Source organism: Salmo salar, chromosome ssa11 (genome assembly GCF_905237065.1).
Source record: "Salmo salar chromosome ssa11, Ssal_v3.1, whole genome shotgun sequence".
Classification (NCBI taxonomy): domain Eukaryota; kingdom Metazoa; phylum Chordata; class Actinopteri; order Salmoniformes; family Salmonidae; genus Salmo; species Salmo salar.
The window spans coordinates 82,842,253-82,855,256 of record NC_059452.1 but is presented as its reverse complement, the minus strand read 5'-3'; the positions used below and the strand labels follow the sequence as shown (position 1 = coordinate 82,855,256).

At 40.7% G+C, this 13,004-nt stretch overlaps 1 protein-coding gene across 2 annotated transcripts in view; it reads left to right on the top strand.

Annotated features, from left to right (window-relative positions):
• LOC106563266 (BMP/retinoic acid-inducible neural-specific protein 1) overlaps positions 1 to 13,004 on the top strand; it is a 125,313-nt gene that overhangs the window by 31,702 nt on the left and 80,607 nt on the right. For both annotated transcript variants that reach the window (XM_014128697.2, XM_014128698.2), the window contains exon 2: positions 10,803 to 11,070. In XM_014128697.2, coding sequence (XP_013984172.1) covers positions 10,853 to 11,070 — 218 coding nt within the window. In that variant the 5' untranslated portion in view covers positions 10,803 to 10,852. The remainder of the gene's footprint in view (positions 1 to 10,802; positions 11,071 to 13,004) is intronic.

Below are 13,004 nucleotides of genomic sequence, written 5' to 3'. Positions count from 1 at the left end.
CTATAATTTTAATGGTAGGTTTATTTGAACAGTGAGAGACAGAATAACAACAAAAATATCCAGAAAAACACATGTCAAAAATGTTATAAATTGATTTGCATTTTAATGAGGGAAGGATTAACCCAGAACACAGTGTGTACAGGAAAACTAGCGTTAGTTGTCTAGGCTAACAGTATTGTATATTAGCTAATGTAGCACACCGTTATAGCAATATATACAATAGCAGCTATAAGGTCTTAGCACTAGGCTAATAGGACAAACATTGCACACAATATATACAGGGCCAACGAGCAAGGATAATACGTTTTTTTATTTATTTTATTGAATATCCAAAGCATACAATATACTTGCAGTGAAGCCGCTCAACTACACCACTCCAGTCATCCAACATATTCCCCCAAGATCCCCCCCCACAGTTCCCCTATAGCTGCCCCTCAACCATCCGAGACCCCTCCCACAGCCCCCCCAAGAGAAAAATAAAAATAATACAAATGTAATAAATTCCATTCCCCACCCCCAAGCAAGGGTAATAAGTTAACACGCTAGGCTACCAGGCCGAAGGCCATTAGCTAACACAGCAATAACATAAAAAACACCATTAGCGGTAGCGGGTTAGCGTTATATATGGCAAAAAATGCTAATATGTAAACAGAAATCATGTTGAATAAGACCATGGTGGCGCCATCTTAGGTTGCATGTCAACAAAAACACTGGTCGGCGGCCATCTTAACACCTATGGCAGGAATGGCTATCAGATAGTTACAGACAAGGTGCTCTATCCCATTAGAGGGCAGTGACGCACTAACACTAACATGTTGGGAAAGTCCAGGGCTTCAGGAGAAAGGGTCCATGTTGTAGCCCAGCTGTTGGTGAGCAAGGCAGACGTTTATGAGAGCTCCTCACTGCCACTGCTTGCTGAAGACTAAGCCCGGACTGGGCTGGACCGTGCTCTTGTACTTACCCAGTCTCACCTGCCAATGGGGCGGATGCCTTGAGATGCAGTAGGGGCGGGTCAAAGGTGGTGATGATCGATCAATGTCACTGGGTAACTAGAGAGCTCCAGAGGTGCAAACAGAGTAGCCTGTAAACGATGCGGACCCATCCCCCGCCTCTGCTCTCTGCAAAGTTGGGGGCAGATTTGGGGGCAGGTAGGCTACTTGTTTCAAGAGTTAGAGAAAGCCGTGAGTTAGTGGTCAGGAGAGGGACTGTAAGAGTTTTCTACAGCCACCCCAAAATATACGTAGTACATTTTAATCTAAGGCGAACAGGCTACATAGCACAAATGGTAGCATACTGTAGTAAGGGGTAGAATAGCATAGGCAGTATAAAACAGAATGCATTTATTGACTAGCATAGTATACAATACGTACAGGCGGAGCTCGAAGGCCAAAGGCTAATAGTACACAGTAGTATGTACAGTAAGGGCAAGTTAGCATCATTTTAGAGGCTACAAAGACTAGGATGCTAACAAGCGGCCATGTTGGATGTGGCTTTGACCATATCAGTAAGTGACTGGACATTATGATGTCACTGGTCGGCCATTTTAGGTTAATATATGCAATGACATGACTGGCAGCCATCTTTGCCCACAAAAAGCAATGGGGAGAGATTTCACTGAATGGCCTTAACATAAAGGTACACAGAAATATGCCAAAGGGGCAGACTGTGTGACGTATGTAACATGGGATTACAGAAGACATACAGAATGTGACTCACCACCTGGATTCGGTTTTATGTAGCAAAATGTGAAATTGTGTTTTTTTTTACATTGGATAAAAGTAAAGACTCAGAGCTACAAAATGGTATATCATACACTGCATTTGAGGAACAATGGGAAAGTAATTCTGCTTTTAAAGTTGATCAACTTATAAACTCACTTTTGAAAAAATCACATTTTAATATTTTCGTATCTAGTGAAGAGCTCTTCATTGTCTACACCCATTCAGCATTTTTCACACCCTCTTTAGCTTTAGCCCCACAGATCTCGTTTCGCTCTCGGAGCGCACACTTGACGCTCTGTCCGATGACTTGTTTACCTCTGGATAACATGAAAACAGCTCTGCTGGCAACAATTTTATTACGCTTTTTTGCAGACGATTACTGACACCGGCCTTTTTCAAAGGGTGTTGTACACACGTAACGTTAGCTAACGAGCCAGCCAGCTAAGACATATAGCTAGTTATCTAGGTAAACAATGAACCTAGCTAGGTAAACAACGTTTAAGATCACACACGTCGCGTAACGTTAGCTAACGAGCCAGCCAGCTAACGTTAGCTAGTTAAACAGCAATGAACAAAGTGGCAACAATGCCAACTAGAAAAGCAAACGGCTTTGGGAAACAAATAATAACGTCAGCTAGGGAGCCAGCCAACTAACGTTAGCTAGCTAGCTAACAGTACACTTTAGCTTGAAATGAAAACACTTTCTGTCCACTGATTTCAAAACTTGATCCTCCAGAAAATGGAGAGCAACACTTATACAGCTCCACTACACAATACATTTTTTTTGAAACCACGTTTGACAGGATTACCAACACAGACTGACAAGCTCAAATAGACAGACGCCTTCAATATGGCAGACCAATCCGAACTCCTCTCTCGGCATGTCCTGCCCACTCATTATCTCAGCTAGTGGGAAGGTTGCCAACTTTTTATGTGGCTTAACCAACAAGGCTCGTAATTGAACAATTGTATCCGTATTTACAGATGGCATACAAGTTTGTTATTATGGCACATTAAAGTTCACATGTTCGAGAAGGCGTTTCTGCCAAAAAAACACATTTTGATAAAAAATATATTTTTTACCTTCAAATGGCTCTCCTGTGAAGTCGTGACTTCAGACATACGCCTAGTTTCCTGAATCGGGTCACATATACACATCTTAAGGAAGCATATACACTGAGTGTATAAAACATTAGGGACACCTTCCTAATATTTACTTGCTACCCCTTTTGTCCTCAGAACAGCCTCAATTCGTCTGGGCATGGACTTTACAAGGTGTCAATTGTTCCACAGGGATGCTGGCTCATGTTGACTCCAATGCTTTCCACAGTTGTGTCAAGTTGGCTGTATGTCCTTTGGGTGGTGGATCATTCTTGATACACACGGGAAACAGTTGAGCAGCGTTGCAATTCATGACACACTCACTAGTGTGCCTGGCACCTACTACCATACCCCATTCAAAGGCACTTAAATACTTTGTCTTGCCCATTTACCCTTGCCCATTCACCCTTCATGTCACAATTGTCTCAATGCCTAAAAATCCTCCTTTATCCTCTACAAGATCAGTGGGTCTCCCGGTTGAGCTAACGTAGGCTAATGCGATTAGCATGAGGTTGTAAGTAACAAGATCATTTCCCATCTGATATTGTCAGAAAGCTTAAATTCTTGTTAAACTAACTGCACTGTCCAATTTACAGTAGCTATTACAGTAAAATAATACCATTCTACTGTTTGAGGAGAGTGCACAATTATGAACTTGAAAATGTATTAATAAACCAATTAGGCCCATTTGGGCAGTCCTGATACAAACTTTTCAACAGAAATGCAATGGTTCATTGGATCAGTCTAAAACTTGCACATACACTGCTGCCATCTAGTCGCCAAAATCTACATTGTGCCTGGGCTGGAATAATACATTATGGCCTTTCTATTGCATTTCAACGATGATGGTACAAACAAAAATGTAAAACACATTTTTCTTTGTAATATATTTTACCAGATCTAATGTGTTATATTCTCCTACATTCATTTCACATTTCCACAAATGTCAAAGTGTTTCCTTTCAAATGGTATCAAGAATATGCATATCCTTGCTTCAGGTCCAGAGCAACAGGCAGTTAGATTTGGGTATGTCATTTTAGGGGAAAATGGAAAAAAAGTGTTGGATCCTTTAACCTGTCTCCTCCCCTTCATCTACACTGATTGAAGTGGAGTTAACAAGTGACACCAATAAGGGGTCATAGCTTTCACCTTGATTCACCAGGTCAGTCTATGTCATGGAAAGAGCAGGTGTTCCTAATGTTTTGTACACTCAGTGTATAAGTATTTACTAACAAAGCAATAGCAGCCTATAACATGTATGCAGATCAAATAGACACATGAACCCTAACAAAGTTCACTTACATGTTCAGTGACACACTAACACATGGTTGGGTAAGTCCAGGGAAGGCTTGTCTGTTCAGGAAAGGTCCAGCTATGAGTTGTAGTGGAGGACAGGAGTTTACAGAGACCTTCTCAACCTGCCCTCCGGGAAACAGCTAAAGCACAAGAAGGAATGGGGGCCTGTTACAGCCAGCGGGTAGAGCCTGTGATTGGCTGGCCCTGGTCAGCTGGACCCGGATTCACAAAACCTTCTTAAGAATGAATAAAAAATGTCTTAATAAATGCCATGTTTACTTAAGTTTCTTCAAATCAATGCAAACCTTAATTTGAAAAGCTTTTGATTACATATTTGACTAAATAATGAATATTATAACAATAATGATTGTTGAAATGGTCATATCAAAAGAAGACAAAGCTAAATGTATTGAAATAGAAAACTTCATTAAGAGAACAATAGTCAAACATATAATGGCAATATTTAAAAACACTAATAATCATATTTGTGACCAACCGACTCGATCTAATACTATATGTAGCAAAATTTGAAATTGTGTTTTTTTTACATTGGATAAAAGTAGAGACTCAGAACTAGAAAATGGTATATCATACACTATGGTTGAGGAACAATGGGAAAGTTATTTTGCTTTAAAAGTTGATAAACTTGTAACCCCACTTTTGAGAAAATGGCCCTTGAATTTTTTGCTACACTACTGGAGAGCTCTTCATTATCTACACCCATTCAGCATCGTTCACACCCTCTTAAGCCTTAGGCCCACCCATTTCTTTAAGGATTCACATGTGCTAAACAAAGTGAGTAAGGTAGTGAACTAAACAACCAAAGATTTCAAGACTAAAGGCTGGTTTATACTACGTCAATCGACATGTCTGTAGACAGTTGTCGCAGTGACATCATGCACATTCTATTGTCGTCCGACATCAAGCTTGTTGTTGTCATTACAAAAAAGTATAAACCCAGAAACGACAACCTGGTGGTCCAAAATAGCGTAACTGGTGTATTATAACATCAATAAACCCATCCGTTTAAAAATGAATTTAGTATATGTCAATCTAGCAAACCAAGCAACTAAAAGCAACTTTTTAAACAATGTTTTGGTTCGTTTCTAGCTAGTTAGCTAGTTCAAATAATGACCATATCATGTAGCTGACAACATCTTAACTAAGCTAAGTTGTATTCATTATTACAGGAAAATAAACTCACAAGATCGTTATTTCCAAGTTAATGGTGCGCTAATTACAGAAAATAGCTTACGGTTATGAGTGTTATGAAATAAAAGCAGGGCATTCGACCAGAAAAGTTTAGAACTTAGACACTGTCTCGTTGGCCTAACGTTATATCCTAATTTGACTTTGATGCAGGTCATGTTGTTCTACACATGGTAAAATCTACGTTTATTTGTCACATGCACAGGATATAGAAGGTGTAAAAGCTAGGTTAGAAAGTATTACCTACACATACTGAGCAGCTCATGTTATAGACAGAAGTGTGCTACCAATCGGAACTCATCTCTTAGCATGTTCTACCCATCCATTATCATAGCCAATCAATGTCTTTTTTGTGGCTAAAACAACTAGGCTCAGAATTTAGCAATTGTATTCTTATTTACAGATGGCATACACGTTTGTTATTAAGGCACGTGAACGTTCGCATGTTCCAGAAGGCATTTCTGCCCCCAAAATGTTATAAAATAAATGTTTATGTTCAAATGCCTTTCCTGTGAAGTTGTGAAGCACAAGATACTGTAAGCCTAGTTTCCTGAAACAAATCACATTTAGTGATTCAAAGTATACTATGATACTTTGAATAATGGAAGTTCTTTGGTTAGCTGCTAGAGAGAGGAAGAGAGAGGGAGAACCCACAGAGGCCCCTCAGAAATTGGATGGATCCTCTACATGTCCCTGATCATGTTCTACTCAGGCAATATCGAATACCACGACACTCTATCATGTACTTGGCTGACCTTCTAAATTAAAACTTAAAAAGACCATGAGAGCATGCCGTCTTCCAATCATCCTACAAATCATGATAGCCCTGAGATTCCTAGCATTGGGATCCTTTCAAGCCTTGCTTGCAGGCACAGAGTTAGTCCGTCCTCTGTGAGTCAGGTGGTTAGTGCAGTGTGTGATGCACTGAGTAGTCATGTGTGAAGATTTATCAAGTTCCCATCAACTGAAGCTGAACAAGTAAGCACCAAACAAAAGTTTATTGAGGTGGCTAACTTCCCCAATGTCGTTGGTGCAGTGGATGGGACCAGTGTGGCAATAAAGGTCAGTGACGATGACAGGCACAGTATTGCCACACTGGTCCCATCCACTGCACCAACGTCAAAACATGTCTACATAAGTTTAAGAAATGTTTTGGAACAGAATCGGTGGAATGAATACACCCTTGATCACTCGCATGCACAGTTCATCATACCATAATTGCTAATCACTACATAGCCTACATAGTTTTCACCATATTGACGTTATAGGCAATAAACTAGAACTAACATGTTAGAAAACCCACAATCCAATCCAATACAGCTCTACACAGCACAGTGTAAAGCAAGCTGTTTAGCAGTTACACTGGCAGGTCCCGGTGGCAATACATTAATAGGATAGCCTTAGCCAGCTAGCTAACATAAATAGCATGCCTCTTTGTTAGAGTCAGCTTGTTAAGTAAGCTAAATTAGCTACATTAGCTAGCTAAGTAAGTGAAACATAAACTAAGAAGAACAAAGACAACAAAATCTCTCTCTGCTGCTTCTCCTTAATTGTTTTATGAATTAATTTGTTAAAAACTGTTCAACTATTGTCTTTCTCTATCTTTACGTCAACTACTCACCCAACTTCATGCACTGCAGTGCTAGCTAGCTGTAGCTTACACTTTCAGTACTATATTCATTCTCTGACCCTTTGATTGGATGGACAACATGTCAGTTCATATTGCAAGAGCTCTGATAGGTTTGAGGACGTTCTCCGGAAGTCGTCATAATTACTGTGTAAGTCTATAGAAGGAGGTGAGAAACATGAACCACCTAGGTTTTGTATTGAAGTCAATGTACTCAAAGGAGGATGAAAAACAGCTGTCCTCCGGCTACACTATGCTGCTACTCTAGAGGGTACTGTTGAGGCTACAGAATTTCATTTCAAAACAGTGTGTTTTAATCAGTTATTTGGTGATGTGAATATATTGTAGTATAGTTTTATCTAAAAAGGGGGGCCTGTTACGGCCAGCAGGTAGAGCCTGTGATTGGCTGGCCCTGCTCAGCTGAATGAGTTCCCTGGTGAACTGGACTTTTGTAATGTTTCACTATTTTTATTTTTATGTAATTCACTCAGTAGGAGGGTCCTCCCCTTCCTCCTCTAAGGAGCCTCCACTGACACACACACACAAACACGCACACACACACAGACGACACATCGCACACACACTCAAACACACAAAGGTAGACATGATGCATTCTGTTTCCCATACTCGGAGCAATATCATTTATGAATCCCCTTCTCTCCATCTCCCCTCTCAATGAGATGATGCATTGTTATGTTCTGACAGCCAACTTGAAATTAGTTTAAACTAATTAAATTAAAGCAGGCTTCATTAAATTACCCTGCCATGGATTTGTCATTGCCACAGAGTTTCTGGTTAGTCTCAAAGCAACCTAAGTCAATGCCACCCGTTTCTTTCCGGTCTCAGTTCTGCAACCACAGCAGAAAACCTGCATTGTCTGCAGTCATTGTTGTTAAGGTTCTATTTTCATGAGCCGCACGCTATTGTATGCAACATCACAATGGGTAACATATTATACAGTAAACTATATGACCGTGGGTACTCTGTTAGTCATGGGTTAGGGTATATAGCCTACAGTAGGATATATGGATGCAGATAGACTAAACTGAGATTTGGATGTGTCAGAGACTGAACTGATCCACAAATCCTACTGAATCATCACAGATTAATGCATTGGCAGATATAGTTATCTATTTGATGGTATACTGTAAAGAACCCTGCCAGTACATATGTATGGCTGCCATTACCGTACAATAGCTTTTGTAATCAAACTATTCTTCCCCCCTTTTACAGTAAAAGATTAGACCCATTAAATTGTGGCTGCTCTTTTATGACTTGTTATTGTCTAATAAAGCATGAAAAGGGAAGAATTTCTGCATATAGTAGCACTAATTTGATAGCTTGATGCTCTACAGCCAGGGGCCAAAGTTCTTAAACATAATTACAGATGGAAATGGTTTTCTTATCAGTAACTAAAGACATGACTCCACTGGCAAGTTGGATAATAATGTATGGTGACATCGTACAATGACTAAATGTATTATTTTAATACTCTGTCAGAAATGGTTTCAATTCTGTCTGGAATTATTCACAGTATGGTCATTATGCAGTAATTGATGAGTGTAATATCTTGTAATATCCTGTGGTCCATGCAATGTGACAGTAGGGTACCATTGACTTCTGGGATGTTAAGGTCCCGGTCACTGGGTTCAGGTGCAAAAGTAGATTTGATTTATTTTACAGTGCAGGCAGTGATGCAGAAGAATGGATTCAGAGTTGAAATAGTTTACAAAAATAAACAATAAACTTTGCCAAAATAGCAAAATTCCCTCTACTCAAGAACTGGAAAATCGTCCATTGACTTATACATCTTGGTATATGGCAGAGCATGTTACCTGTACAAGAATGTCTTCAGGAATGAGGAGCACAGGAATCCTAATTTAAACTACTCACACCTTTAAACAGATGCATTCCTAATAATAGTGATTATACACTTAAATGGCAATACTATTGCGTAATTAACATTACATTGGCCAACACTTAAGTTAATGAAACCAATGGCATAATGAGCATAAACATTAGCATTCACAATCAACTTTCAAAACACCCCTGGAATGGAAGAAAACTATTTGCAATCTGTGGCTAAAATGATGACATGACCAGGCGCACGCTTACCTAGGAAGCCAGTTCAAGAGCGTGGTGAGTAAAGTGGTGGTGAATAGAGCGGTGGTGAGTAGCCAAGATAGCTACACCAACCAAAATAAATACAATCCAAAACATTTATCAATTACATGATAACCAAACTCAGGCATTTGTGTGCTTATATAATATTGTAGCAATCCTTGCTATATGAGCCACGTTACAATTTCCGCCAAGTGGTTTAACCCGATTGGCACGAAGGGTTATTGCCTTTCACGCCTGAGTCCCAGGTTTGCTTCCCACTTCCTTTGTTCTCTGTATCGGTGTCAGAAGTGGGATACCAGCTGTGAGGCCATCTGAACTCACTGCCCCGGACGTGTGAGTGGGCTGAGGCTAGTAGAAGCACGGGGACGTGCCTCTTTCAGAGGGTGCAATGTACCGAGCCACGTTACAATTCCCACCAAGTGGATTAACCGTATTGGAGCAATGCGTAGGTTATTTGCCTTTCACACTGGAGACTTCGCCGATCAACATGTTACATGTCACTTCCCGCTCCCTCCGTTCACTACAATATAAAGCATGATGTTTAATGGGATTAGGAGTTTGGTAAGACATGTTTGTACCAAACAATCACTCTGTTTGTGTCTGGAGAAATAGAGGGAAATGTCCCAACCTGGCGAAAGCTCACAGACACATTGTCACATGGGAATTAGACACACATGTATTATTATCTTTTGTACATTGTGCAAAATTATGGCTATCCCTTTTGGATGCATGTACACTTATTTGAGCCCTGTCTCTTCATTTGTATGTCATGTATATAAGACTGGGTAGATATAATTAGTGTTGCATGATCATCATAGTATGTGATCTGAAAACAAGACTTGTCCACTCTGACCTGTGATCTGTCTAACAGACTCTCGAGGTCACTTGCCAATCAATATCATTATAAATCATTGTTAACTCCGCTGAGGTTTGCTTTTGGAGAACCTTGCATGCTGTACTCATCCATGTATTGCCAATGTGTCCAATTCCTCTGATACATTGGCTTTACGTTATTGATTGGACAGAGGTTCGCCTTCAAATCTGCATTGCCATGTCAATACACTTTGGACCATCATTTCCCATGTTCACCTAACCAATATATCTTCAGATAACCAATGTATCTCAAGTGAATGCTCATTTAAGGATATCTCACCAATCACACCAATCAAGCCATATTGAATACAGCACCACTGAAGTGTTCGAACGGTCCATCAAATCGCCCGTCGATTGGCAACATTTTGCCTAGCAATTTATTTCCTGAGGGAACATCAGACAATGCTTCCCCACGTAAACCAGCTCCATGTCACAACTTATCATAAAGCAGCCTCTTAACCTTGTCTGAACTTATCATGGCACCAATTAGTCTGGAGAAAGAGAAGGCCACACATCCAGGGATGTAATTCATTTTCATCTGCTGAAAGGGCAACATTCCTCGTTAGTATGGAAAGCTGCAATCTGGGCCCTGACTGGGAGGAGGATACGAGGGGCCTGAGATTGGGGGGAAAAAAGAACAACATAAATAAATCCACAAATCATATCACATCGAAAACAGTCTTTCGGTGACACTGTCTTGTTCATTTTCCGTCAATGCCGATTAGCCTAATTCTATTAAGTCTGTTTCACTTTCGCTGACGCCCCAGTATTTTTTAAATAGACTCGTCATGTAAATATATTTCTCCTCCTCCCTCTCTTCCCCCTCTTTCTCTCTATCTGTCTTTCCACAGGTCTCCACATAATGGAGCGAGAATGAACAGAGAGCGGCTGAAAGAAAAGCATGAACTGGAGGTTTATTGAGGTCATCTGCTTCCTGTTTATATGGGACCATATAACAGTTCAGTCTTCCCGCCAGGACCTGTCCGCCGCCGATCAACATGTCACTAAGCAGTTTGATTGGCTCATCTCCGACCGCGGACCTTTCCACCACTCTCGGAGTTACCTCTCCTTTGTGGAAAGATTCCGCCAAGGATTTACAACCAGATATAAAATTTATAGGTGAGTTCACTTTAATTTGTGGATTTGGGTGGTGCTGATGTTGCAGAGGTTTTAAAGACACTCTCTGGCTAAATGTTTTTTTCTATTTTGAGTCTCTATTTTGAGTCTCTTTGGAAGAGACCGTGCGAAGGTGTACTGTGAACAAGTTTTGTGTGAAAGTGCTCCCTTTTTACAGAGTTATTGTACTTACCCACCACACACACAAGAAAGTGGCTGTGCTGTGTGTGTTAAGTGATGGAGTGGCTGTGCTGTGTGTTAGGCTGTGTGTCTGCTTAGAGGCAGGGGGTGTTATAAATACGTTATGCAACCACCAGCCATTGTAGTTATTTGCCACACACATTGTGGCTCAGCTAATCATTCCCCAATTAAATAGTGATGTTAAGAGGATAGACAGCTGCAATGTGACAGAGATGGAGTCAGAGCCATCCTCTCTCTGATTAGCCTCTCAGACTCTACTGAATAGCTGTGTGTATAAAAAGTGTCTATATTAAAACGATAGACAAAAGCTGCATGGCTTGGCAGTCTGGATGAAATAAAACATCTAAGCACTGCATTGATACTGGCGCTGTATATTTTAGTTAAGTTCTGGCATTATTATGATGATTATGCCAATGTGTAGACATTTGGTAGCGATCTATTCAGGGCTACTGTGTGTGTTTGATAATGAAGACCCAAACGGCACAAGTTAAATGTTGAGCCTGGCTTGAGGAAGGGAGGTCAATGTAGTATGCAATCATTGTCATTTTTAATTCTTGTTTTCCATGTCTGGTTGTGTTTTTGTCTTGAGAGAATAATCGGCAACATGATATTGACAAATATGTCATACACACAAGCACACACAACTTTACTTCGTATTCTAGAAGTATGGCATAGTTTTCAAGGATTCTAGCTAGCATTTTGTAATGGGATATGGTTGGCATTCTCTTGACAGGCATCAGCGTTCATGTAGTATTCTTTCCTCCCTGCAACATTACGTGTTGTGAAATACATGATCTGCCGGTGTTGGATATCATCCTTCTATTTCCTGCCGTCTTTGCATTGCAAATCTCCTTACAATTGACTGACAAGGTACAGCAAATACATACTGTACCTGGGAGCTTCCCTTTCAGAGGTGTGTGCTTCGTTTTTCCTGCTCTGCAGTCCAAAATCCTAGAGAGAGAAAGGGGAGAGAGAGCGAAAGTGATAGGGAGACCAAGACAAGAGAGAGAAAGAGACTCATCAACAACATGTTACATTCATTTAGCGATACGGTTAAACAGGGTCTCTCTGTTCTTTCCCTCCTTTCCTCCTCGTTTCATAGATTGCCCCAGTAGCCTCTGGTCCCCACTGGGTTTGCTGTCTTTATATTGTCACATGTAAACAGAGCATTTACATAATATGTAGCTTGACAGCCTGGATGGTATACAGAGGCAGGAATCTCAGACTAACACGTTTCCCCACAGCCATCCATGGCCCCATGCTGCTGTCGTGTGTGGCTTATGATGCTCGTTCGATTAATGAAAGAATCAGAAGAGGCTCAGGCATTATGTATTTGCCTGGGGAACAGAGTCTCTGGCACTGCAACACAAAGGTTGTAGAAGCAGGCTAGCACGACTACCTCCTCACGTCTTGGTTACCTATCAAACAGTAGGAGGCATCGAATTCAGCTGTCAGTGCAAGGTATTGCCTTGCTTGTGACAAGACAATTAAATCTTGAATCAATACGGAGTGAAATCCATTACACTTCTCATTAAACATGAAAAGTAGAAATCTGCAATCACATCTGTTAGACATCTGGGCCACAGTCAGACAAACCGATCTGAGTCATCTGTCAACTGGATGGATTCAAAGGAAAACTTACATTCGGTTTAGTTGTTTTGGGAGAAGTCTGTTATACATATCCTTCATTTTGATGAAGAGTGGGCTGTATTTAACAAAGGGCAGCCATGCCCTCC